This window comes from Chrysoperla carnea, chromosome 4, assembly GCF_905475395.1.
Source record: "Chrysoperla carnea chromosome 4, inChrCarn1.1, whole genome shotgun sequence".
Taxonomy (NCBI): Eukaryota; Metazoa; Arthropoda; class Insecta; order Neuroptera; family Chrysopidae; genus Chrysoperla; species Chrysoperla carnea.
This window is the reverse complement of record NC_058340.1, coordinates 34,261,839-34,286,826: the sequence shown is the minus strand read 5'-3', so window position 1 is coordinate 34,286,826 and position 24,988 is coordinate 34,261,839. Positions and strand designations below refer to the sequence as shown.

The 24,988-nt window shown below is 28.4% G+C and overlaps 3 protein-coding genes across 3 annotated transcripts in view; 2 read left to right on the top strand and 1 right to left on the bottom strand.

The window, feature by feature from the left end:
- Positions 1–300: 300 nt before the first annotated feature.
- Positions 301–4,530, top strand: LOC123297495 (juvenile hormone esterase-like). Its single transcript, XM_044879169.1, has 6 exons — positions 301–395; positions 1,436–1,744; positions 1,809–1,962; positions 2,044–2,438; positions 3,003–3,335; positions 4,075–4,530. Exons 1-6 carry the CDS (start codon positions 366–368, stop codon positions 4,519–4,521), a joined length of 1,668 nt encoding a protein of 555 aa, XP_044735104.1. The 5' UTR covers positions 301–365; the 3' UTR covers positions 4,522–4,530.
- A 1,804-nt stretch (positions 4,531–6,334) lies between these two features.
- LOC123298692 (juvenile hormone esterase-like) lies at positions 6,335–9,989 on the top strand. The gene is made up of 6 exons (XM_044880785.1): positions 6,335–6,383; positions 6,530–6,847; positions 7,088–7,241; positions 7,844–8,238; positions 8,387–8,719; positions 9,543–9,989. Exons 1-6 carry the CDS (start codon positions 6,351–6,353, stop codon positions 9,987–9,989), a joined length of 1,680 nt encoding a protein of 559 aa, XP_044736720.1. The 5' UTR covers positions 6,335–6,350.
- A 3,064-nt stretch (positions 9,990–13,053) lies between these two features.
- Positions 13,054–24,988, bottom strand: part of LOC123297404 (glutaredoxin domain-containing cysteine-rich protein CG31559-like) — a 133,293-nt gene continuing 121,358 nt past the window's right edge. Inside the window, exons 3-4 of the mRNA XM_044879050.1 lie at positions 21,142–21,207; positions 13,054–13,985 (exon numbers count right to left, since the gene is read on the bottom strand). Of these exons, the coding sequence (XP_044734985.1) occupies positions 13,812–13,985; positions 21,142–21,207 (240 nt within the window). The 3' untranslated portion in view covers positions 13,054–13,811. The remainder of the gene's footprint in view (positions 13,986–21,141; positions 21,208–24,988) is intronic.

Below are 24,988 nucleotides of genomic sequence, written 5' to 3'. Positions count from 1 at the left end.
AAATTAATTATTCATATAATTGATGAAAATTACTTACAAGCAGTTTCGTTTCATTTTACAAGCTCAAAACTATTCTAAACAATGAATTTTATCCCTTAATGCTTTACAAAGCTGCAAGAATTCTTTAAAAAAAAAAGAAGCTTAACCAAGGCTTAGAAATACGAAAATAATTAAATCAATATCAATCATCAAGATAAAAGCCAATAAAAAACTAATAGACGTGTCAGCTTAATAGACATATATAAATTTATTGGTAAAAAGCTTCCTTACAAAAATTTATCTGCTATTCATTCTATGGTCATTATAAAATAGTGTAATTTCCAAAAATAAGTATCATTTTGAATTTCAAAATAAAGTTGTCAACGATGAAAAATCTTACATATATAAGTATAACTGTAAGTAGCAAGTTTATTTATTCAATTTATAATGTAGGCCTCCACAAAACTTTCTTTCCAATGGCCCTATTGCTGAAAATTTTGTGGAGGGAAATTGTGTGATGGGAGAAGATGTAACACAGATTCTTAGCCTTCTGTGGTGCATTTTTTATGACTAGATTTCGTGAGCTAGTTTTAATTAATGATTAAAAACCCGAAGTTCCTTACTTTTTGCAGAATAGGCAAGTTATTACATAATTTAATGCACTAATTATTAACTACTATTTATAGCAAAAATTTGCTATAGTTTATTTTTTGAATTTGCATATTTAATATTATTTGTATATTTATACCATGTAGATATGAAATATATCAAGGAATATTAAGTTTAGTCCCTAGTTTGTCACGGTAAAAATTGTTGATGCTACGAACAAAATTTTGGTATAGGTGTCCATAAAATCACCTTATTAGTCCATTTCCTGTTGTCTGTCCGTTTTTCCATCAGCACGATAACTAAAAACCAAAAGATATATCAAATTGAAATATTTATGGCGTGCTTAGGATGTAAAAAATGAGGTCGAGTTCGTAAATGTGCAACATAGGTCAATAGGGTCTAGCGTTCGTAGGAGCCATCTTGTAAACCGTTAGACATAGAACAAAAATTTAAGTGTAAAAAATATTTCTTATAAAAAAATAAACTTCTTTTGTTTGAAACATCTTTTCGTAAACAGCTCTGTTTACCCGTGAGGGCGGAAATTAGGAGCAAATTAAAAAGTATATGTATTGTATGGGAATATCAGTTATGTGTGTATGGCATGTATGCATATGTGGCTATCTAAGAGTGTTCAACTTTCTTTACTTATATGACGTAAAAAAAAATATTGCGTAATCTACACTGTCTGTACATAGTATTTAAACAATTAAGTCATTCAATTGTTTGTTTTCTTTTAATATTATGAGAAGTTGATGTTGTGGATCCTTGGAACGCTTTTAATTAACAATCCGAAAGTATGGACTTGCTTGATCTTTTTACTACAATTTATTTTAAAAATTTCTTTCAGTGTTTTCTTTTATTATTGGAGAGTATTTCTTGCAAAAATTTCAATCCAGACAATGTAACATTAACAATTGACCAAGGAACATTATTCGGAAAGAAATCACTCGATCTCAACAAACAGAATTATTATAGTTTCGAAGGAATACCATATGCAAAAACACCAAATGGAACTTTACGATTCAAAGCACCACAACCAGCAGAACCTTGGCCAGAAATTTTAAATGCCACAGGTACTTTAAGAGTGTGCCCGCAACCATCTTACGAGGATTACAATGATGAAGATTGTTTATTGTTAAATATTTACTCAAAAATGGTAAAACTTGCATGAATATCAAAAAAAATTTTTATTGGTAATTTTAAAATAAATAATTTTTTAGAGTGATAAATTGCAACCAGTAATGGTTTTTATCCATGGTGGAGGATTCGTCTCAGGTGGTATAAACTACTTGTATAGATTATATTTCGGACCAGAATTTTTGATCCAGGAGGATGTTGTTGTAGTTGAAATACAATATCGACTTAATATTTTTGGTAATTTTATGGTTTTATAATTTAAAAAGTACATAGTCTTGTTAAGAACTGCAATATTCATTTTCATTGGAAATTTTTTAGGATTTTTAAGTTTGGATGATCCAAAATATGACATACCTGGTAATGCTGGATTAAAAGATCAGGTAATGGCATTGAAATGGATACAAAAAAATATAGCAGATTTTGGCGGTGATCCGAATAGCGTAACAATATTTGGTGAAAGTGCTGGTGCGGCTTCTGTTCATTTATTATATTTATCTCCATTAGCTAAAGGATTATTTCACAGAGCTATAGCTCAGAGTGGCGCAGCAACTAATCCATGGGTAACATCTCCAAATAAAGCACTAGAATTAGCCGATGCTTTGGAATGTCCTAATAAAACAATGGATGCAATAGTGGAATGCATTAATGGTACAGGAATGAATTATTTATTATCTCGTGGCTATTATCATTTAGTAGCTAAAGATGCACAAGCGGTAAATATAACATAATTACTTGGGCCATCAAAATTATGCCCTCTGATTCAAGAGTGTTAGCATTTAAATTAAATAAAGTTCAAAAACTAAAATTCCGCCGACTGCAAGATCAACGCTCTTAAAAGTATGAAATCAAGAAAAATTTTCATCGGAAATGGTTATGATAAGTAAAATCTTCATTACGGTCAGGAGTTCTCTAAGATTAAAAAGTTTAAAAAAAAAGGGAAAAGGGATCCCTCGACTTCGAGAGCGCGGTCTTGTAGGTGGCGGATTTTTTTTTGAACTATATTTTATTCAAACTACTTTGGGGCTATAATTTTGTGATAAAGTTTAAAAAAAAATGTAAATATTTGGAAAGTGCTCATTATACCCTTTCATTTGATACGTAACACGGTATCATTATATTCAAGTTTGTTTTTAGCACATGACTTTATGTCCTTTAAAAAGCACCATATTCAATTTAATGTGACGTCTTCTAATGTGAATCATTCCTTGAACTTGTGAATCAACTTCTACTGCTAAATTTATTTTTAAGTCAATGAAACTGTTCATTTTAAATTCTAGCACTTGAGAAATGGAGAATTTATATCATTTAATTCATTAACAATTGAGAAAGAGAAATCAGAATCATTTATCAGTAAAAATCCTGTAGATATAGCAAAAAATGGAGAATTCAATAAAGTTCCTATCATTATGGGTTTTAATTCTGATGAAGGATACGGATTTCTACACAGTAATCCAGTAAGAGCTAACTTTAAGGATTCAAGAGATTTAATACCAAAAGATTTAAAGGTTGATTTAAATTCAAGTGAAGCGCTAAACTTGGGTAAACGCATACAAGAATTTTATTATGGGAATGTGACACCATCATATGAAAATATTGATCCATTCATTGATGTAAGTATAGCCATTTTAGTAACGCTATAAGAACTCACTATGTTTTGCTCACCGAAACAATTTAAAGTCTATGTGATTTCTTACGCAGTGAGTATCCGTTTCACATACATCTGCTCATACTTATTTCCACTCTTAAATGTTTAAAATGTTTGGAAGGTTGTAATATACAGGCCTTTCCAATAAGATGTTACCACGTAAATGAAAGACATTTTGTCAAAAAAAAGTTTCCCCTTACATGGGAAAGACACATTTATCAAAAAGATGCTGCACTTTAGTGACGTTGACATGCATGTAAAGAGCATATGTTCTAAAAGTACATGTCATTTAAGTTATATTATATTTTTGGACAACATGGCTCCATTTAGTGGTTACATTTCTTTACACACGACTGGAGTTTACGCCTTAAGAAAAATTTTCTTTGAACAGGTAGGTAGTATAGTGTTTGTGTTCGTCAGGTAATTGTCAGTTTCAAACAACACATGCTTTGTATTCGATATACGAACAATTTTTCACATCAAGTATACAACCTATACAATACACCTTACTAAAAAGTGAAAATTGCGCACGATAGGTTGCTCAAAAAAACAACTTAATTAGGTCATTATTGTGTACTAGGCCATGATTTAGCATTGAGAGGAATTTGAACTCTTATACCGATTTTGGGTTATAATACAAACAAATAGTATTTTGATCAAACATTCCAATTAACAACAACTGATTTTAAATTTTTTTTAAACAGCTCCTGACCGATTCATTGTTTGTGCAACAAATTTACAATTTTGCAAAACTTCAATCCAATAAATACGAAAATGTTTACTTTTACCACTTCGATTACTGGACTGATTTAAATACACAAAACACTTATTTCAATACAACAAGAAAACTTGTCTCACACGGCGATGATCAAGTATACATGTTGCATAATAAAATGAAAAACTATAAACCAGGAGATGTGAATATTGCCATGGCAATTCATCGTATGGTAAAGCTATGGACAAACTTTGCCAAAACTGGTAATCCAAATGTACAAAATGATCCATTTTTAAATGTTACTTGGTTGCCAATACAAACGAATAAATTTAATTATTTACATATAAATCCATCACTTGAGTTGAAAGTAAATCCAAATGAAGAACGTATGAAGTTTTGGGAAAATATTTATGCAGAATATAATTCAATAAATTAACAAAATTAATTTTTTTTTAAATTTCAATTTTCTTTCGCTCCCTATATTACCTGTTACCTGTGATTTTTTTAAGAAAAAGTTATTACCGGGACTGTAATCGAAGCGATTACTGAAGTGGATAATTAATCTGAAGTGGAATGGTTTTTCACAGTGCCTTTCGTAGCTATTTTTAAAATACAAACAAAATATTTCCTTACCCAAAATAATAAAATCTATTTAGAGTTATACTAGTTATACAGGGAATTTTTCCGTTTGTTTGGGGTCCTTTTCGATATATTTGTATTACCTACTATGATAAGGGCAATAAAATAGTTGATTATCTGAAGATGAACCTTTACTGTTTAGTCTTATCTGTAACATTCTAAGGTCTTTGATTAAAAAAAAAAAAAAAAAAATGTTCAAGTGCGAGTTGAAATCGCATGAAGAGTGTTCCGCTATAAACCATCAGCTTTCCAAAAGGTAAGTATGAAAAAATTAATATAGGGAAAATTGCTTCATTTAGCTTGTTAACTTCGAATAAGACCTTTGTATTCGTTAAAAGCCTCTTGATTATTCACCTGTACTTATACTCATTACGCGTATCTCACTCATATCGAATAGTTTTGATAAGTTTTCGGAAGACATTTGTAGCGAATATAATAATATATAATATTTGGATAAAATTTTTGAAATTTATTTTGTTTTTCGTTAAAAGAAATTAATTAATTTCGACTAACTTGTAATAAGCAGAACCTCTTTGATATTAACGTGCCCCCCCCCCCCCTCCGTAAGGTCGCCTATTGTGTGAGCAAGGATTGGGAAGGATATAACGCAAATGTGTAAAAATCACACCTACACTTTTTTTGGTTGTAAATTACCATTAAAAATGCGTATTTGTTTTCTCATAGGCAATCTGTATTACGTCCTTGTAATTCAATTGACTGATTAGTTTTTCAATAAGCAAAATTACGTAGTACGCTGCTTTTTTAGAATGCTATTTGCACCTTTAGGTTATTCTAAAATAACGTTTAGCAAGCAAAAAATGTTGAAGACTCACATTGGTTCGAAAACTAACTAGTTGATTCTACCTTCAAAGCAAAACTTCTCCATTGTCTCCAAAAATATAAAAGATAGAGAGATAAACTCTATCTTTTATATTTTTGGAGACAATGGAGAAGTTTTGCTCTAATTTGTCCACTCACGAGAAAACAATGATGTTTACGAGAAATTGTTAACATTTCTGAATAACATGTTTTAATAACAATAAATTTTTTAAGCTTCATATATCAAAAATTATACGAGCTTTTGGCATATATATTTCACACTCTCTTAAGTAGTCCAAATAACATACCAAAATAGCAGATGTTTAGTTTTTTTTTTGGTTAGATTTTACTGGCGTATAGCATGTTTTAATCAATTTATGATCGCTTTTTTCAAAATTATAAGATAAATATTTTCATCATGAAGTCAAAATTATAACATGAATATTTTTAAGGTCAATTAAGCTAATACAAGCTTAAATATAAATTATTGAAAAACATAGCTTTTATCTAGAACTAAAAATATTTGAAATTTTTTCAATTTTACTTTTGGTGGAAGGAAAGTGGGGTAGTTAACAGTAAAATTTTTAGTAAGTTAGTAAAATAGCGAAGCCAAGATTTTCATCAGAAAAAGTCGATCTAGTAGTAATGTACCAGCTTAACAGACATAATTATTTGTGCATTATTTTAATTAGTGAATTATTTTACTATTGATAACATTTAATTACTATTCTATGGCCATTATCAAATATTAAAAATTCCAAAAGTTATTAGTTTTAGTATCCGTTGAAGTTCCTTCATAAATTGACAATGAACAATATAATAATATATATAACTTTTATTGTAAGTGACAAATTTAATTGCATAAAAAATAAAGCTTAAAAAAGAAAACTGATTTCATTTTTAGCTTTACATTCTCGAAAATAGAGAGACAAAAAAAAATTATATGTTAGAGATGTTGTATATCAAGATAATTTGTTATTTTTCAGTGTTTTATCGTATTATTGGAAAGTATTTCTGGGAAAAATTTCAATTCAGACAATGTAACAATAACTATTGACCAAGGAACATTATTGGGAAGGAAATCATTGGATTTTAAAAACAATACTTACTACAGCTTTGAAGGAATTCCATATGCAAAAACACCAAAAGGAACTTTACGGTTTAAGGCACCTGAACCAGCAGAGCAATGGACAGGAATTTTAAATGCAACAAACTGTACCAGAATCTGTCCACAACAATCTTATGGGGATGGTGTTGATTGTAGTGATGAGGATTGCTTATTATTAAATATTTACTCAAAAATGGTATAGCTTTTATTTCTAATAAATTTTTTGAAGTGAAAACTTCTATAGGTGTTTTAGCCGATTTTTGGAAAATCTTATGGGCCCTTACCCGATCACTGAAGTACCGCAACATTGGGCACACTTAGTTCTCGGAAGGGGGACGGTGAAAACACTTTGTGTTGTTGCTTTTTTACTATTTATAATAGTTTTTTTATACATACGTTAATAATTTGTCACTTGAAAATGAATAAAATTTTTCAGAAAAGTGAATTGCAACCTGTTATGGTTTACATACATGGTGGGGGGTTTATATTTGGTGGAATGAATTGTAATTTTAAGTTATCTTATGGACCACAATTTTTTGTTCAAAAGGATGTAGTTTTAGTGGAAATACAATATCGCCTTAATATTTTTGGTATGTATATAACAGGTGTGCAACTAAGAAACTGTACAGGATTTTATAATTCCTTCTTATAGATTTTACCCACTGAAATCGGGAACGTATTAAAAAACTTCTATAACGTCAGGTTTTCATGTCAAACTCATTAAAAGAAATAAAAAATTTGAGGAATTGACGGATACTGACTCAAGAGCGAACTTTGCGGTCTTGGATATTGTTTGCTGATCATATCTCAACAAATTAACAATTCCTGATTAGTTGGTGATGGCCCATGGAGGAAACAAAACATAAAAAACGAAAATTTGATTTACAGACAAAAAAAAGGCAAACTGACAATTCAGGGGTTGGTATCCCTTGACTAGTCTCTTCACTTAATCCAATGGCCGATTTTAGGTTTTTTGTTAATTAGTTTTGCAAGAAAGTCTGAAATACACGTGATATGTATATATATACCGGAAATGTCCACTGCAACCGAAAAAAAAAAGTTTTTGCGGACCTATGTGTATTTGCTAGATAAAGGAAGTCCCCACGCAATGCAGCCAAATATCCTTCTGAAAAATTAATTTCAATATAATTGTGTTAGTTATCTATTAATTTATTATGCCAAATACTTTTAGGATTTCTTAGTTTAGATGACCCAAAATATGGCATATCTGGTAATGCTGGATTAAAAGACCAGATAATGGCCTTAAAATGGATACAAAAAAATATAGCAGATTTTGCTGGTGATCCGAATAGTGTAACAATTTTTGGACAAAGTGCTGGTGGATCTTCTGTTCATTTATTATATTTATCTCCACTAGCCAATGGATTATTTCATAGAGCTATAGCTCAAAGTGGTGCAGTAACTAATCCTTGGGTGACATCTCGATATAAAACACTTGAATTGGCTGATGTCTTAGAATGCTCTAATAAATCAATAGATGAACTAGTAAATTGTATTAATGGCACTAAAATGAATCATTTATTGTCTCGTGGCTTAGATCGTTTAAGAGTTAAGAATTCACATGCGGTAAGTATTTATTTATAGGTTATTTTATTTTGAAATTCTTGCTTGGGACTAATTTTCAAATCCGCTAATATGTTTTCAAATCCGCTAATTCTTGAAACGGATATATACGCTTATTATTGGCTTTCAAACACTGCGTCATTTTTTCTAGCATCCTGGAAATGGAAAATTGGTTTATTTTAATATATTAACAATTGAGCAAGACAATCCAGAATCATTTATCAGTCAAAATCCGGAATATATAGTAAAAAAAGGAGAATTCAATAAAGTACCAATTATTATGGGTTTTAATTCCCATGAAGGATATGAGTTTGTACACTCTAACCCAGTAAAAGCTAACTTTACTGATGCGAGAGAATTAATACCAAACGATTTAAAGATTGATATAAATTCCAATAAAGCTTTTAAGTTGGGCAAGCGCATACAGGAATTGTATTATGGAAATTTAACACCATCGTATCAAAATATTGATCCATTCATTCATGTAAGTTTTATTAGTTATATAATATTAAAACCTGAAAATTTTTCTGACAATGCCAATTTCAATGAAAATATTAATCTTCCAATTAAAGTCATTGAACATTTCTTATTCGAAATTAGTCAAAATATTAATTTTTGATTCTAATTCTATTAATTTATTAAGTTTGTTTTTAATTTTTGGCAAAAAACAAAGCCATGCCTAAATAATATATACAAATTTTTGTAATAATTACACTGTCTCTAGTTAATTTAGTTAATTTTTAGACCTTGTACATATGAAATATATATCAAGGTATTCTAATTTTAGTCCCAAGTTTATACCGCTTCGAAATATTGATGATATGTCTGTCTGTCTGTTCGTGATAACTCAAAAACGAAAAGATATGAAATTGAAATTTATTTAGCGTGTTCCGGACGTAAATAGTTAGTTTGAGTTCGTAAATGAGCAACATAGGTCAATTAGGCATCGTTAGAGATAGAACAAAAGTTTAAATGTAAAAAAAATAAAAAACTTTTGTTTGAATCATTTTTTCGTAAACATCATTGTTTACCCTTGAGGGTACAAATTAGGCCAAAAATTTGGTATCTTCTCCAAAACTACAAAAGGTTGGAAATTAAAAATTTGCAGATAGCTTCAAATAGTAGTCTAGTAAAAGATTCTCGAAAAACAAACAACAAAAATCTAAAAAAACTCCGCGAAAGGCCGTCATAATTGTGTTGGTTTTTAATTTATTCTAATTTATTAAAGACTGACATCCAACACTCTTTCTACATAGTATTTTAACAATTAACTCATTCAATTGTTTATTTTCACTTGTTTTTTATAGTTCTTAACGGATTCATTGTTTGTACAACAAATATACAATTTTGCAAAACTTCAAGCCAATAAATATGAACATGTATACTTCTATCATTTCGATTATTGGACTGACTTAAATAAACAAGATGGTTATTTTAATACCTCAAGAATCCGAAAGCCTGTTTTTCACGCCGATGATCTAGGATACATGTTTTATAGTTCATTGAAGAACTATAAACAAAAAGATCCGAATATTGCCATTGGAGTACATCGTATGGTAAAGCTATGGACAACATTTGCTAAAACTGGTAATCCAAATGTACAAAATGATCCATTATTAAATGTTACTTGGCTACCAATACAAACGAATAAATTTAATTATTTACATATAAATCTATCCCTTGAGTTGAAAGTGAATCCAATTGAAGAACGTATGAAGTTTTGGGAAAACGTATATGCAGAATATAATAAATAGTTTTTTGATAAATGTAATTTGTTTTTTAAAACCTGAAGATTGTGTTTCATTATTATCCTCATGTCTGTTTGTGTGTATGTGTAAGGTATAATACAATCGAATCGAAAAATCGAGAAAAATTTTTTATTGCAGAATTTGTTTTTATTGCAATTTAAAATTGTCTAACTTCTATTTGAACACCTTTATTTTCTACAAAGTATTATGTGTAAAATGTGTAATAATACCTGTCATCTGAGAATAAATCTTAATTACAAAGAAGTTGAGCGCTGTGAACAAATGTGTAAACGTTACATGAACTGAATTCAATGTTAAATACGATTCTATGTAATTTTCTCTCGTTTGTAGAACATATAGATTTAAAAACACGTGTATGCTCCTGTAACATAGTTTCCATTTGTAAATAGTTTGAAATGCATGTGTTTAATTATCTATGAATAATGTATTACCTAGTTTTTTTTAATTAAATATGTTTCCAGGATGTCTATGATGCCAAAAAGATATTGGGATGCAAATGAAGTATATATATGCAGGCCTGTCTTTAACATTTTAGAGACTTTGGGTACATAATCATGAGGTCCCTTTTTTCAACTCCAGAACCAAAAAAGGGGTGTTATAAGTTTGACCGCTATGTATGTCTGTGTGGCATCGTAGCGCCTAAACGGATAAACTGATTAGGATTTTTTTTCTGTTTAACAGGTAATTTCATGGGGAGTGTTCTTAACTATCTTTCAATTGTGAGTTTAGGGTTCCCCACCCGAAAAATTTCTCAGGGCTTTTTGAAATTTTGTAAATTTCACTTGTTCTGTCATAAAATACAAAATGTTGACATATAATTTACTCTGGTTTTTCAACTCAATCAGTGATGTAATTGGATAATTCTTCAATGCCATTGCTGCATTCAGTCTCATTTTACGTTTTTTGATTCGATTTGGAAAATCGAATTTCTTGTAATATTCAATTGAACCCAATTAAATTATATAAAAGTGAAAAAAGAAACGTAATACCAATACTTCATAAGTTTGGGGGTAGAAAATCTCATTGCAAATCAATTATTTTGTCATTAAAGCGAGTTCTTAAAATCCAGTTCGGTGCTTGCCCAGAGTGCATATAATCAATTCGTATAGAAAAACAAAACTCGGTGTTTAGCTTTTTTAATTTGGATTTTGGATTAGGATGAAAATATCGTCTTGTATCTAGATCTACAAATATTTTTAACAAAATATATTTTATATAAATGTAGATAATTCGAAAGCAATTAGATATTTCGAAAAAAATCCAACAACATTCTATTTAAAGTGGACTCTTACTAAACTGATCTTTAAGACCAAGGTGCAATGCGCGGTATCTATGACGTGGCCCAATAAGATACTTTTGTTTGAAACACATTTTCATATCTAACTTACCTTAGCGGAAAGATAAAATTATAGAGTAGGTTACACTTACATTGGACCTATGTATATGAATCAGTATATGTATGAATCAGTCCTAAATATCATTTGCAGTCTCGTGATGATAGTCCATTTAATGAGATATTTAAGCTACTCGGGGGATAATATACTTAGAAAAACATAAAATTTACGAAAACTTTTCTAAAATAAACTTTATTTATTCATTTCTATATAATATTTATAATAAAAGTTGTAACTAACATACATTTATTTTAATATTATATAAATACATACATTAAATTTTTTTTAAACATATTTTATATATAAAACTTATTTATTAACAATATAATAATAATTTTTCACTTAAAATGTAATAAACAATATTATATTACAAAAAGTTTATTAATAATTAATTAATTTAAGTATATAATTACCAGTAAATAATTAAATTTTGTTTATATTATACAAATAGTATTAATAATAAATCGAAAATGGCTTGGTATTTATACTACGGTAGCCTGAATGGCTCACTGTCAATTTATGAGAAAGGGGCGCTACACTAGCTTATTTTTTAAATGTGTACTACCCACAAGTATTAAAACTCATTTTAAAAAAAGTCACTAGTTCATTTTCAACAAGTACACTTGTGACTTGTTGCATTATGGAAACGGACCTTTTTGAAGATGTCAGTCGGTGAAGACTATCCTTTAATTAGACACTACCGAAACTGTATGAAATTATTAATAATTATATGTACGGATTTAATAATAATATGATAATGTTTATAATTTGTCTTATATAGTTAGTTCAAAATTTTCTTTAGTATTATTTAAAAAATATAATGCTTTAATTGTTGATGTTTTTCTTTTGCATCTGCACATTTCTAATTTCTAACCTTTAAAAGTATTATTTAATGTTTATTATGACGTTATAATTAGAAATCTACACATGACAAAATACCGACATCTTTAAAAGGGTTTGTTTCCATAATGCCACAAGTCACAAATGCACATGTTGAAAGTGAATTAGTGACTTTTTAAAAGTCACTTTCAATAAATTAACATTGAGCCATCAGGCTTCCGTATTTATACCACTTAAATAAGAAAATTTTATTTAAAAAAAACCATATAATTTGTCCAAGCTCTCACAGCAGTTATCAGATACGTCATAATTAGAAATCTCATTCTATCTCTATGAAAAATCATTTCTCGTTTTTCGGTTTTATGATGTATTTGCTACTGTTGTAGGAAGCTTGAAATAAAATTTTTCATATTAATTTTTTTCTAATTTTTTTTTTTTTACATTATGAATGAAGATATTTTTCCAAAAATTATTATAAATAAAATTATTTGTACTGTCTGTATTCTTTTTTTTAAATTGAAAATAGTAAAAATTGTTATATAATTGTTTGAGCACACTGTTTTATCGACATTAGTTTATTAAAAATGTACTTTAATTGGAAAAATTTACATACAAAAAGTTTTGGTTCGATTTAAGATTTAAAAATTTTTTAAAACTTGATTTAAAATCTAAAATTGAACAAAGAAGAAAAAATAATTTTATTTCAAGAAAAATAGAAAAGATATGTTATTGAACTAAAAGAGATTAATATTATTCTTAAATTGTAGTTTAATATTTATGGTATATAACTTAAAATTAAAATTTTTTAACGCCTGATTTTATATTTTAAGTACTATTTTTTGTTGTTGTTTAGTTAAAAGGTACGTTTATATTGCTTTTAGTGGGACTCATTTATTACGATTTTGATGAGAACACATAAAACGGAAATATTTATGTTTTCTATTGGCACCAAAATTTGTTTGTGAACGCAGCCTAATATGCCAATCATAATCAAATATTATGAAATCGTATACATATATTATAATACTCAATTCCTATGGCATAATTCAATGCCCCTAACCTGTTTCTGGCATTGATGGTATTTTTCTTGTTGTCATAGTAAACGAATTCCACTGTACTCTTTACATTATCAAATAATGATTAGGTTTAAAATGTAACAAAATATTTTTTTAGAATTTTCGGCACTTTAAACTATAGTATCCATAAAAAGCATACCGCAAAATTCAAATACTAAAATTCTACACTTGACTAGCCAATCCTGATGCATTTTATTGACTTAAGTTTAACGTACCAGATAAAAATTATGGTCATATAACAGACACTAGTTATGAAAACACAATCCTAAAATTCCATGAACAAAGGACCCGGATACAAGGATACTTACATTGTTTAATAGTACACGACATAGGACTGTAATTTTTATCTGTTACATACATCGATGACTTGTTTCAAATTTTGCAGATTTTCGCATCGCCCATCATTTTAGATTACATAAATATGTCTTCTATAGTTTTTTGACCCAAAAAAATCAATTATTTAAAAAATATATTTTAATTTAAATGATATTCATTTATTAACAATTATAACATCGTACTAGGCCCACTTCATCACAATTCATACATTTAAGAGCAACGAATTCCGTTGTAAAATGATTTCGATGTACTGATTTTTTGCTGCCATTACATACAGGACACGGTAATAGTCTATAACCACCACAAACTTGGCATGTACTGCAAGCATCCGCACTCTGAAACAAAAATTAAAAATCAATTTTCATTCTTAGGGCACAAAAAGGCTTCAGATAAATTTTTGTACATTTTTGCCACTAGTTTTTAATATGTTTTATCTAATAATTACTTTTTTTAATTGAAACTAATTTTATTTTCTATAAATAAGGTTCTGTAAATTTTTAGGTATGGTTCAGTCGAATAATTGAGTTCAAATGAATACTCATAAAACTTAACCTGAAACTTATAAGAGTTTTTTATTTTTCCACTTAACCCGAATTAGGTTTTTTTCTATCTGTGAAATAGTTGCGCCTGACTGTTGCCTGTCAGTCAAACCTGAATCATGTAAGTAAGGTGAGATGTTGTTAGAAGATATTATAGATTTGACGAATGAGGGTTTATTTAAACTTGATTATGTTTTCACAACAGCAAAGATAAAATTTTCTCTGATAACATGTGGGCATATTGGATGTTAAGTAACTTCTTTGTATGTGTGAATTATTCATAGAAAATAATATTATTATATTGGATTAAATTACTTGTTAGCTGTACGTACTCAATGTTCCAGGAAAAATAAACTATTATTAACTAAAGTATACAGAAAAGCAAACAAGTGGTTATCAACACTTCTGGAAATTACTTTTGATGAACCTCGTTCTATCAATATACTGATTTGAATAAGCATTTAATGGACTCATTACCGAATACCCACTCTCACGGTGTATACTTGGCAAACTTAGCCGAAGTCAAACACTAACTACCAAACTTTTATATTCTTTCGAAAATATCTCATTGCCATGGTTGAGATTGAAGTAGCAACAGCTGCTGTGGTAGCTTTGGTGTGTATAGAAAGTTGCCACGGAATCATTCAAATGAGCCTCAAAAATTCCGAGTAGCAACTACAAGTTTTTGGATTGATAAATAATATACAATAAACTAGTGGCACACTTGAATTTAATACTCTGAAACAAGATTTTCTAAACGATCTGAATGATGAGGAATAAATTCCTTCCATAATATGCTGCTGTTTCTATTCTATTTATATGGTTACATGTTATGTAATAAATTATTTGTTCGGTAATAAATTATAATCATTCAAGTTTTGTTTGAATTTATTTCAGAGCCAGAGTATCAATTAACGTTTCAAGATCTTGGAACTTTCAATTGAGGATTAGAATTGATAACCGAGCTATAAAAAGTAACTTGAGCAAGGAGAAGGTGTATTCTGCACTTTCAAATGATTAAAACGCTAAAATAATCAGCAACATGGTAATTTGGTATTCTCTAGTAGGGAATAGATACAAAATTTTAATTGAAGGGAAATAAACTTAGACTAGGTTAATTGATAGTAGCTATCTTGGAATGAGATACAATAAGACCATAGAGTCAATTAGGCTTAGTAGCTAATAAAATTTAGTCTAGTTCAAGAATATAATCCACAAGGAAAACCATTTATGTATCATACAAAATCTTCACAACATCAATCAAATAACTTTATGATAGACTTAAAATATAGGCGATTTTTGATTCACCTGTTTACAATAATCAACAGTATAATAAGTTGTCTCGTCATTGTTAGAGAGTGCATTTCAGATCATTTTACCAAGAATACAAAACAGCAATTATATGTTAAAAGGTATTGAACTTTATATTTGAATTCCTATATCATTTTCAGAAGGTAGAAAGAACACTTTTCCTTTTTATCTTTTTTTGTGTGTGTGTGTGTAATCATAAATGGAAATAAAAAGGTGTAACGTACTAAGAAAACTTAACACCTCTGTCTCATTAAACTGATTATATTTTTCCTTTTGATTTCAACGTTTCAGTTATCATACTTATTTTGCACTTCCCACAATGTGATCATTTTCATTGATATTGTACATAAAAGTGATACTTTGTACATATAAATCTCATTAGCACATGGTTTTAATATCATTATCATAATTTTTCTCTGTTTATTCTTCTTAGTAATATTTAAAATTTTTTAGACCATAAGCTCATAATGAAGTGAATTTTTCACTACTCTCTTTGGTTGCCATTTTAAGGATTGAAAAGTTTCGGAATTTTATTCGTGGCTCGAGTGTCGAATTAATGGTTGTAAGGTTTTATGATCACTTTTTTTGTCTGCATATACGTCCAAGGAAAGACATTGATGATAATACAATACATTGATGATAAAAAAATAGCAGGGAGTTTGTAAAAGTCGAAGACACCTCTTGATATTTGCAAGCTTCCTACCATTCTTTTACGTTTGTATTGTCAATTAGTTCCTTTCATAAATTTGACACTCGAGTCACTGTTAAAAAAATTTTACCAAACTTACCTCTTAATACTTCAATCTTCGAAAAGGTAGACAAAAAAATTATAAAGATTTCGCTACATTATGTGCTCACGGTCTATTTATATTATAAAAGGTTTATGAACGATAAATTTATAAAGTCAGGGTATGAGGAGAGATAGATAACTAAATATTACAATAATAATTTTAAGATCTTGAACTGTTCAAAATAGCATTGGTCTTGAAATGGGAGCAACATGTATTTTGTCTTGATATTTTTTCGTATAACATTTACGAAATCGCAAATTTTAAAAAGCATAACTTGAAAGTAAGTAAATTGTATTTTTTACAAATTCACTAAGTTTAAATTGCTAGGGAAAAGGGTAGAAAAGAAAAAGCAAGATCAAACTTTATAACTTTGCCAGATACCGGGCCTTTCTTTCTCTTCATGAATATTTTATGGAATTCTTCTATTCTACTCAATTTGGCCCATACTTTTCAAATTTTGGATCAAATTAATCCTATTTTCAACAATATTTCAAAAAAATGTGACCCAGATCTTGAAATTTAACACAAAGGTGAGGAGTAGCGAAAAACTATCAACACAGATAAAAAGTGTAACCCAAAATTAGTGGCTTTCAAAAACAAATCAATTCAGATAGAATAAATTTGGCTGTGTTATCAATAAAATCGATTTCTTAATGATATCATCAAAATGTTTGTGTTCAAATTCAATCTGTCTTGAACATATAAAAAAATTGTGATTCTGATCCCGAAATTTTGCACAAAGGTGAAGGGTATCGAGAAATTAACGCGGTAGTCTTGTTAGGCGGGTAACTGGTAGTATACTATACATCACGTGATATAGAAGTAGTCAGCAAAATATAATTAAATTGATTATAATTAAACTTTTTGTTTGAAAAGCACAAATCATTCTCTGAATTATTTATATTTAAATAGAAAAAAATTATATTATTTCAATTGTGCAATCAAGAGGTATATTGAATAAAATGAATCAGAAACTTATGACAACAGAATATGCAAAAAAGCGAAAAGCATGTATCTAACCGCTTAACAACGACAAATTCAACCACTGAAGGAACCAAGACCCATTTGACCTATGTTTCACACTAACGAACTCGACCTCACTTTTTATGTCCTGAGTATCCTGTAAAAATTTCAGCTTGACATCATTTTTCGTTTTTGAGTTATCGCGTTAACAGACAGATGGACAGGCAACGAAAATGGATGAATATGAAGTATTTCTATGACCACCTATAACACAATTTTTTTCGTAGCATCAATATTTTTAAGCGTTACAAACTTGGTATATTTATGATATATTTCATATACATGTATATATGGTATAAAAACTTGACTTGGATATATATATTATTAGGTCAGAGCAAAAAAATTTGTTATCTAACTTTTGTAGTGTAAATACTTTGCTAAATTTTACGTTCTCGAATTTTTAGCTTTTAAAAATATGCTCTTGAAAATTTGCATTTCCATTCACATTTAGTTGTTATTCTCATAAACGGATATATAATAGAAACAAATGAATGTCAATGATATTATAAACCATTTGAATTGAATTAAATAAACAATTCATTACCAATATTATTTACCATTTATATTATTTACTTAAAATGTTATTAGTTAGTTTGACCTCCATGTATTAGTTATATCTAAGTACCTACATTTGTTGTCAATGAAAACAAGATAATAAGGGTACATAAGTTTTGTTAAATATAATCATGAATTCTAAGTAAGTTCAGACAGATCAAACGAATACTAACAGATCAAACGAATTGACAAGTAAACATACATTATGGGAAATATCGTATCGAGGTAAATTTGTACCAACTCTAAATACCAAGTTGAACATAAATTATAGGGTAAAATGTTGTACAGATAGTTCAATGTAATCTTTTCTTAAAGAATTATGTAATTTCTCAGCAGATATGTCGCATTTAATTTATATGAATCAAGGTAGACTGAACACTGATTGTCAATGTGGTTTTGTTTTCGAATAAATGAAAAAATATAATTTGTAAAAGTGCTGTAATAAAGTGTAAGAATTATTTAAAATAGATAATAATTTTGATATGTTTAAACGCAGTCCTTTTGGCGCTCTCTTTTGATGAGGTATTAATATGTCATCTGTCAGTTAGTGGCAGTTTACTACAGATGTAATACCTACGTATGTAGTAATTATAGGATATATCGATGGTAATACCATACAAAAAATGAGTAATTAATACCATACATTATGTCAACAAGTCTGACAAACCATATACTATGACGTCACGTCCATTTTAAAATTGAATTTTCCGTTCTAAAAATTTGAAGTTCAAATGTCTAGCCAATAAAGTTGCGGAAAAAACATATTTGAACCAAATTGAAATATCATGAATATTGCTGCTGTTATACTATATTCTAGTTTGAAACAAATTTTGAGAAGATAAAGTTTCAAATATGCTAAGTGATGTACCTTGAATCTAAGAAGATAATGTACAACTGGCACTCTCAATGCTTCAATCAGTTGTTTGACACTTTATAAACGTTTTAAATCACGTTTTCAAAACAATTTTTTTAGTAAACCGCGTTATGTCACATCTACGATCGCATACAAAAAGACAGACTGTATTCTACCATTACTGTATTTCTTTTAAAATTGGTCTAATTGTATGTTTTGTAGGTACTTAACTAAATATTCTTACCGCTACCACCATAATTTTATTATACTATTGAATAAAAAGTTGCATATGGAAGTGCAACGAGTTTTTTCATCTCCAATAATACTTTTTTCTATTATTTATGTTCCATCTATTATTATAAAACGTACTACATTGGTGGCACTATATAAAAAGCACGTGTTATGAAGTATCAAACAGTTGAAAGTTATAAGAGAAAATCTTCTACATTTATTATTGTAGTTGCCGCATGAATACATTTAAAAAAAAAATGAATAAAAAATATTTAAAATACATTTATTTAGAAAAAATAATAATAAAAGTTAATTTAAATTCATTTTATTTATTTTTTATATTTGATTGATTATAATCTAATAAATTATTTAGTTTAAATTCGTGTACTGATTAATTAAATAATTTTAATTTTAATTTCCAAAAATTATAATATTACACGACTTTCACAAATTGAATGGATTCATTGATTTTTGATTTAATTTTGTGTTTAGTCGAATTTTTTAACAATGTAACGTTTAAGGTAGTACGAGCTCCGATGCAATTTTGGATTTAGGATTGAAATTATTTGTAGCTTATTTTCAAATTTGATGATAAATTTTGTTGTAACTTCAGGAAAAATAAGAATTCAATTTTTCAATATCTACCTTTGCTTTCGAAATATCGAAAGCTAAAAAATTATACAAAATTTTCAATTTTTGATATTTTGAAAATTACTCCAGATATCGAAATATTTTATTCTTACTTTTCGCCTTATATTGCCAAGTTATAACATAATTCACCGTCAAAATTGAAAATATGCATTTTTTAAATTTGTGTCCCACTACCGTGGTCTTACATCCTTAAATATTCTGGCACAACGTTAATTTAATTTCCACCGGCAATTTTTGGAGAAATCAATGAAATAATATATTCCATCTACTTGAAATTCAGTGAAATTTATAACGCAAATATATTTTCATAAGGAACAAAAAACCGACTTTTCCAGTTGTCGAATCAGATAGAAACATCAAACTGATTAAGACTTAATTTGTATGCTTATATTTTTCAAATTAAAATAATAAAACTTGTGTTCCTGTTAAGATAATTCAAAAAAATATAATTCGTCTTTGTTCAATTTAAGAAATGAAATAAAAAACATAAAATTAAGACGAAAAGTTTTCAAACTTATAATTACTTTTTTTACTAAATTTATATTTACAAACACTCTAAGAATTTCAAAAAAAAAATTAAAAATTAAAAAAAGTTTTACAAATATAGTTCATGAAATTATTCGAATAGAAAATAGTAGAAAATTCTATTTTTTTCGTTATGATATTTGTTTTATTTTCTTTGTTTACTTGAGTGGTTCTAACAAAGTCTCGCCTTTTTTAAGAACCAGACAAAAAACCTATCCACTTATCTATGTAAAAATATCAGAATATTTTAAATGATTTCGATGGGTTTATTTAAAAGTTTTAGCCAACTTTTTGATTAATAATTTAAAAAAGGTATTCTAGTTTTTTCTATTTTTTTCTTTTTTGAAAAGAAATATTAATGGTGCGTTTTTATATTAATTTGTGTGGTTATTTAATTTTTTTTTAAATAATGAAGTAGCTAAATTTAGTAAAAAGCCGTTCAAGTGAGTGCCACCCTTATAGTCTATACCTTCCTTATAGTCAACTTTCCACAAAAATAAAAAAATCAAATTTTACTAATATTCCCTTTCGTAGAAGATGAAAAGTTTTCATAACCGCCTTTAACACCTTATTATTAATTCTTTTATTACAAAGAAGTCCAACTTTCTTCTAGAAGAGAATCAATCAATATCCGATATTAGCAAAAATATTTTAAAAAAAACTCACAATTTCATTTATCTTAAATATTTCTGTAAGCATTAATTATATCAAAAAATGATAAAGGCAAAATTTATTGATTAAATGCTTTTCTGCAACTTCAGTACAGATCAAACCTTTCAATTTCTAATCTTTAAAAGAAAAATTTCTATTTATATTTTTCACAATCTACACACAAGAAAATAAAAAAAAACAGACATTAGCCTATAAAATAGCTAAAAGTATTCCAAAACGAAATGATTAATTAACTAGCAAGTTCCTATTTAAAAAGTAGAACCTAAAAAATAAAATCAACGCAGAAAACATCAATTTTATTCCCTTAAGTATTATTATCTTAAATAAATTATTTATTTACCTTATAAGGTTTTAAAATTCTTCTTAATTCACCAGATTCATTCAATCGGTCAATTGTTTCAGCATCCTGTAACAAATAAACAAACACTCGTTAAAAAAAAATTATATAAATAAAACTCATGATATAATACGTTTATATAGGTATTCGGTCATCAGGTTGGCGACCCCCATTAGTCTGTTGTTTCGTGAAAAATATGACTAACAACGATATAATAAAGCATTGAGAGAGGAAACATTGACACAAAATTGTATTCATAAAATAAATTTTTACTCTTGTTCCTATCGATAATTTCATAAATATTTGAGTCACGTTAAAATATTAAATGTGTGATTTTGAGGACAGTTCAATGATTAAATTCTCATCTATTATGATTATTTATTGATGAAATAGTTATCTTTCGAAATACATTTGTATAGAGTGGTTACAAAATTATTTATTAGAGTTTTGGTATTTGAAGTAAAAGAGCTTTCAAGGTCAAAAATAATATGACAATAATTTCCAGCGTGAATTATGGAAAAACCAAAAGATAGATAGTTACACATTTATACCGATGCAGGACACACATTTTTATGGGGGCCAAATATAATTTTTGACATTGGAATGGATCTCGATCAAAATACCTTTCAAACAAAAAAATCAAAATCAGATCATCCGCCGGAGAGCTTTTTGCCGGAAAAGTATCGATCAAACCTAATTCTGTTGTATCGTTGCCCTAAATGGATAAACCGATTTTGATTGAGATGTAATTTGATCTTTTTGTTGAGATGTAATTTGATCGAGAATGTTCTAAGCCATGTTTCAAGTTCGAGTTTCGGACTCTGAAATCAAAAGAACGAGAAAAAAGGTGATGATTTTTAAGAAAAAAAATCGGGATATCCGTGTAGGAGCTACGATGCCACGAACGAATCCATCAAACTTGGTTCGTCGGGGATTTCTCTTAATTTTCAATAAAATCCTTTTTTTTTAACCCCCGAACTAAAATAAAGTGTATGTCTGTTTGTTTGTCTGTCTGTGGCATCGTAGCGCCTAAACGGATGAACCTATTTTAGTTTTTTGGCTTCATTTGAGATTAAAATTAACGGAGACTATTCTTAGCTATGTTTCAAGTGGTCATTACCTGTAAAAAAATAAAAAATTGACGATGATCTTCAAAATCAATTCAGTTTGGAAAAGGCATGGCATATATTTTTAACATATACATAATTACTATGGAAATGAATGGACTAATAAACCTGGCTCAATTCATTTCGAAAAGTGAAATGGCAAAATAATTAGGTAATTCAAAACAATATAATTCAAAACAACATAGTCAACTCAAATATTTCAATTTCAATTAAAATATTTCCAAAAATTTGTCTCAAAAAATGATAGCTCTCAAAGTATCCTTTTTATCTCATCTATCAAGGACATCGACTATCACTTTGCTACTGATTTAAGAAGGAATGATATAAGTTTAAAGTATTTATCTGTGTGTCTGTGTGTTTCTCAGTAGTATCGTAGCCCCTAAACGGTCGAATAATCGGCTTGATTGAGAACATTTTATAGATAAGTTTCTAAAAATCGGTTTAAAAGAATTGAATCGCATTTGTCGGTTTTTTTTTTTTTAAATTTCATAAATTTCACTTGTATTCAGATAATTCAGAATTGTTCAGAAACCTAGATTATCATATTATTCTGAAAAGTGGATTTATAACTAAACTACCCTAAGAGTTCGACTAGTTTCTCATTATTAAATTGTTAAACAGCCTATCCTATATAAAGTAAATAATAATAATATTTTATAGAGATGTCTATACATATTTAGTTGATGTCGCTTATAAACACAATTTTCTTTGTATCCGTCTGCTTACAGCGTGTAAAAATATGTTTAACCTTGACCTTCCACACACACCACCGTGTGTATTATTCTAGGTAACATAATAGCTTACAGCTGTATATGTAGGGGTAGTTCTATAAATTAAATAGTTTTCGCCATCTCAGTTAATATATCATATAAAGTGTATTACAAACTAATTTATATTGTATACATAATTTAACCTATTCTAGTTGGTCAACCTTTCAAATTGATCAATTCTTAGGAATCAACAGTGCTCCTCGAACAAAATCTAGTCATAAGTGGGATGTGTACTATTTTTAACCGATTTCAAACAAATTTTTCTTTATGTGTGTTACCTCAGAACTTTCGACTGGGTAATCCGATTTTGATGATTCTTTATCTTTTTGAAAACTATTGCTTCCCGTGGGGTTTCATTTTATATTTGCCTAGTTCTGAAACGGCATCCATGAGAAAACCATAAAAGTCTTAAATTTGCATTAAGTATGTACGACAAACTCAAGGACGAATAACTCAATATCACGCCAACCGATTTCGATGATTCTCTTTTTAGTGACATATCAGGTTCGCTAAAAATCACAAAATAAAAAAAACTTTTAGCAAAAACAAAACCGACTTGAAAAGAAAAAAGATTATAAAACAAAATAATAAACTACATTAACTTGATGTAGTTTATGGCCTATATATCGTAGATAAAAAAAAACTTTTAACAAAAAAGAAAAACTTTTAAAAAACAAATTAATATGCACTAAAAAGTAAAAAATTAACGATAAATTAATGTAGTTAAAATTATTGTTATTTTTGGAGTCAGTGTCAGCCAAGGAAACAACTCTGACAGAACAGTTTGCTACATTAGATTATAGTTATATTTTTATTCAGATGAAGAATTCTCACTTCACGAATAGAAAAGTGAAGTTGGTTTTTAAAATCGTTCATCTTAGTATGCAAGATGAACGTTTAAAAATTTCTAATTAAACAAAGAGGAAGATACCCACTAGTAACGTCATACTAGGGTATCGCCTTAAAGATTACAAATAAAACTTTATTTTGCTAAAAGGAGATGGACAACCTTTGAATGCAAGCTTTGGTTGCTTATAACTTCTTCATTTTTAAATCAATTTTAATTTCACTTTGAAATGTTGTAATTGTATCAAGTCTTGTTTTACATTTGTATGGGTGATATGGCCAATTTGACATCAAGATTATCCCTTATTGATCGATGCTTTCAAATGATCAACATTTCTTTGAAACAATTAGTTACAAACTAACTAATTTTTTTATTTTGTTTAAAAAAAAGTTAAGTTAAGCATCTTGTATTTCTCAAACTATTTTGGCTGTTACACTTAGCATGGACTAAAAGACTTTGTATTCTCGATAAAATACTAATTTTTCGTTAGTTTATAGGACAACCCATATAGTTACTGTTAAGCTAAACTAAGCTAGGCTTTTGTCCACTATAAGTACACATATATGTATAAATATTGTATATCCATCTATACAATAATATTCATTTGTGGTTTCTATTTGATATACATTGTTCGCAACCAGTTCACAATTATAATCATTGAGCTGCAACAAAATTTTCACATTTATCTCTTATAATACTCTCTTCACTATAATACAGGGTATAATCAGTAAAATATTACCACTTATATGTATTTTATGTTCTTTGCTTAGAGTACTATTATTAATAAGGACTCAAATCGTTGATGAGGTTAAAATTATCAGAAATGCTCAATACATTTATAGACAAGATAGTCCGTTATTTTCTAGATATAGGGTGCTAATATTGCCAAACCGCCTGACTTGAAAAGTAAGAGACTTGACAGAATGGGTTAAGAGACTTCCTTAAAAAGTCAATGTATGATCATATTTTAGCCTTCTGTTTCGAATTTTATTTATAAATTCTGTTAGAACTTGGGAAAATTAGATAACAACTGAGAGTAAGATTTTTCAGAAAAGGACGATTTTCCTCCTATGAGAATATCAGGAAAGTGTTATTATTTTAACGTT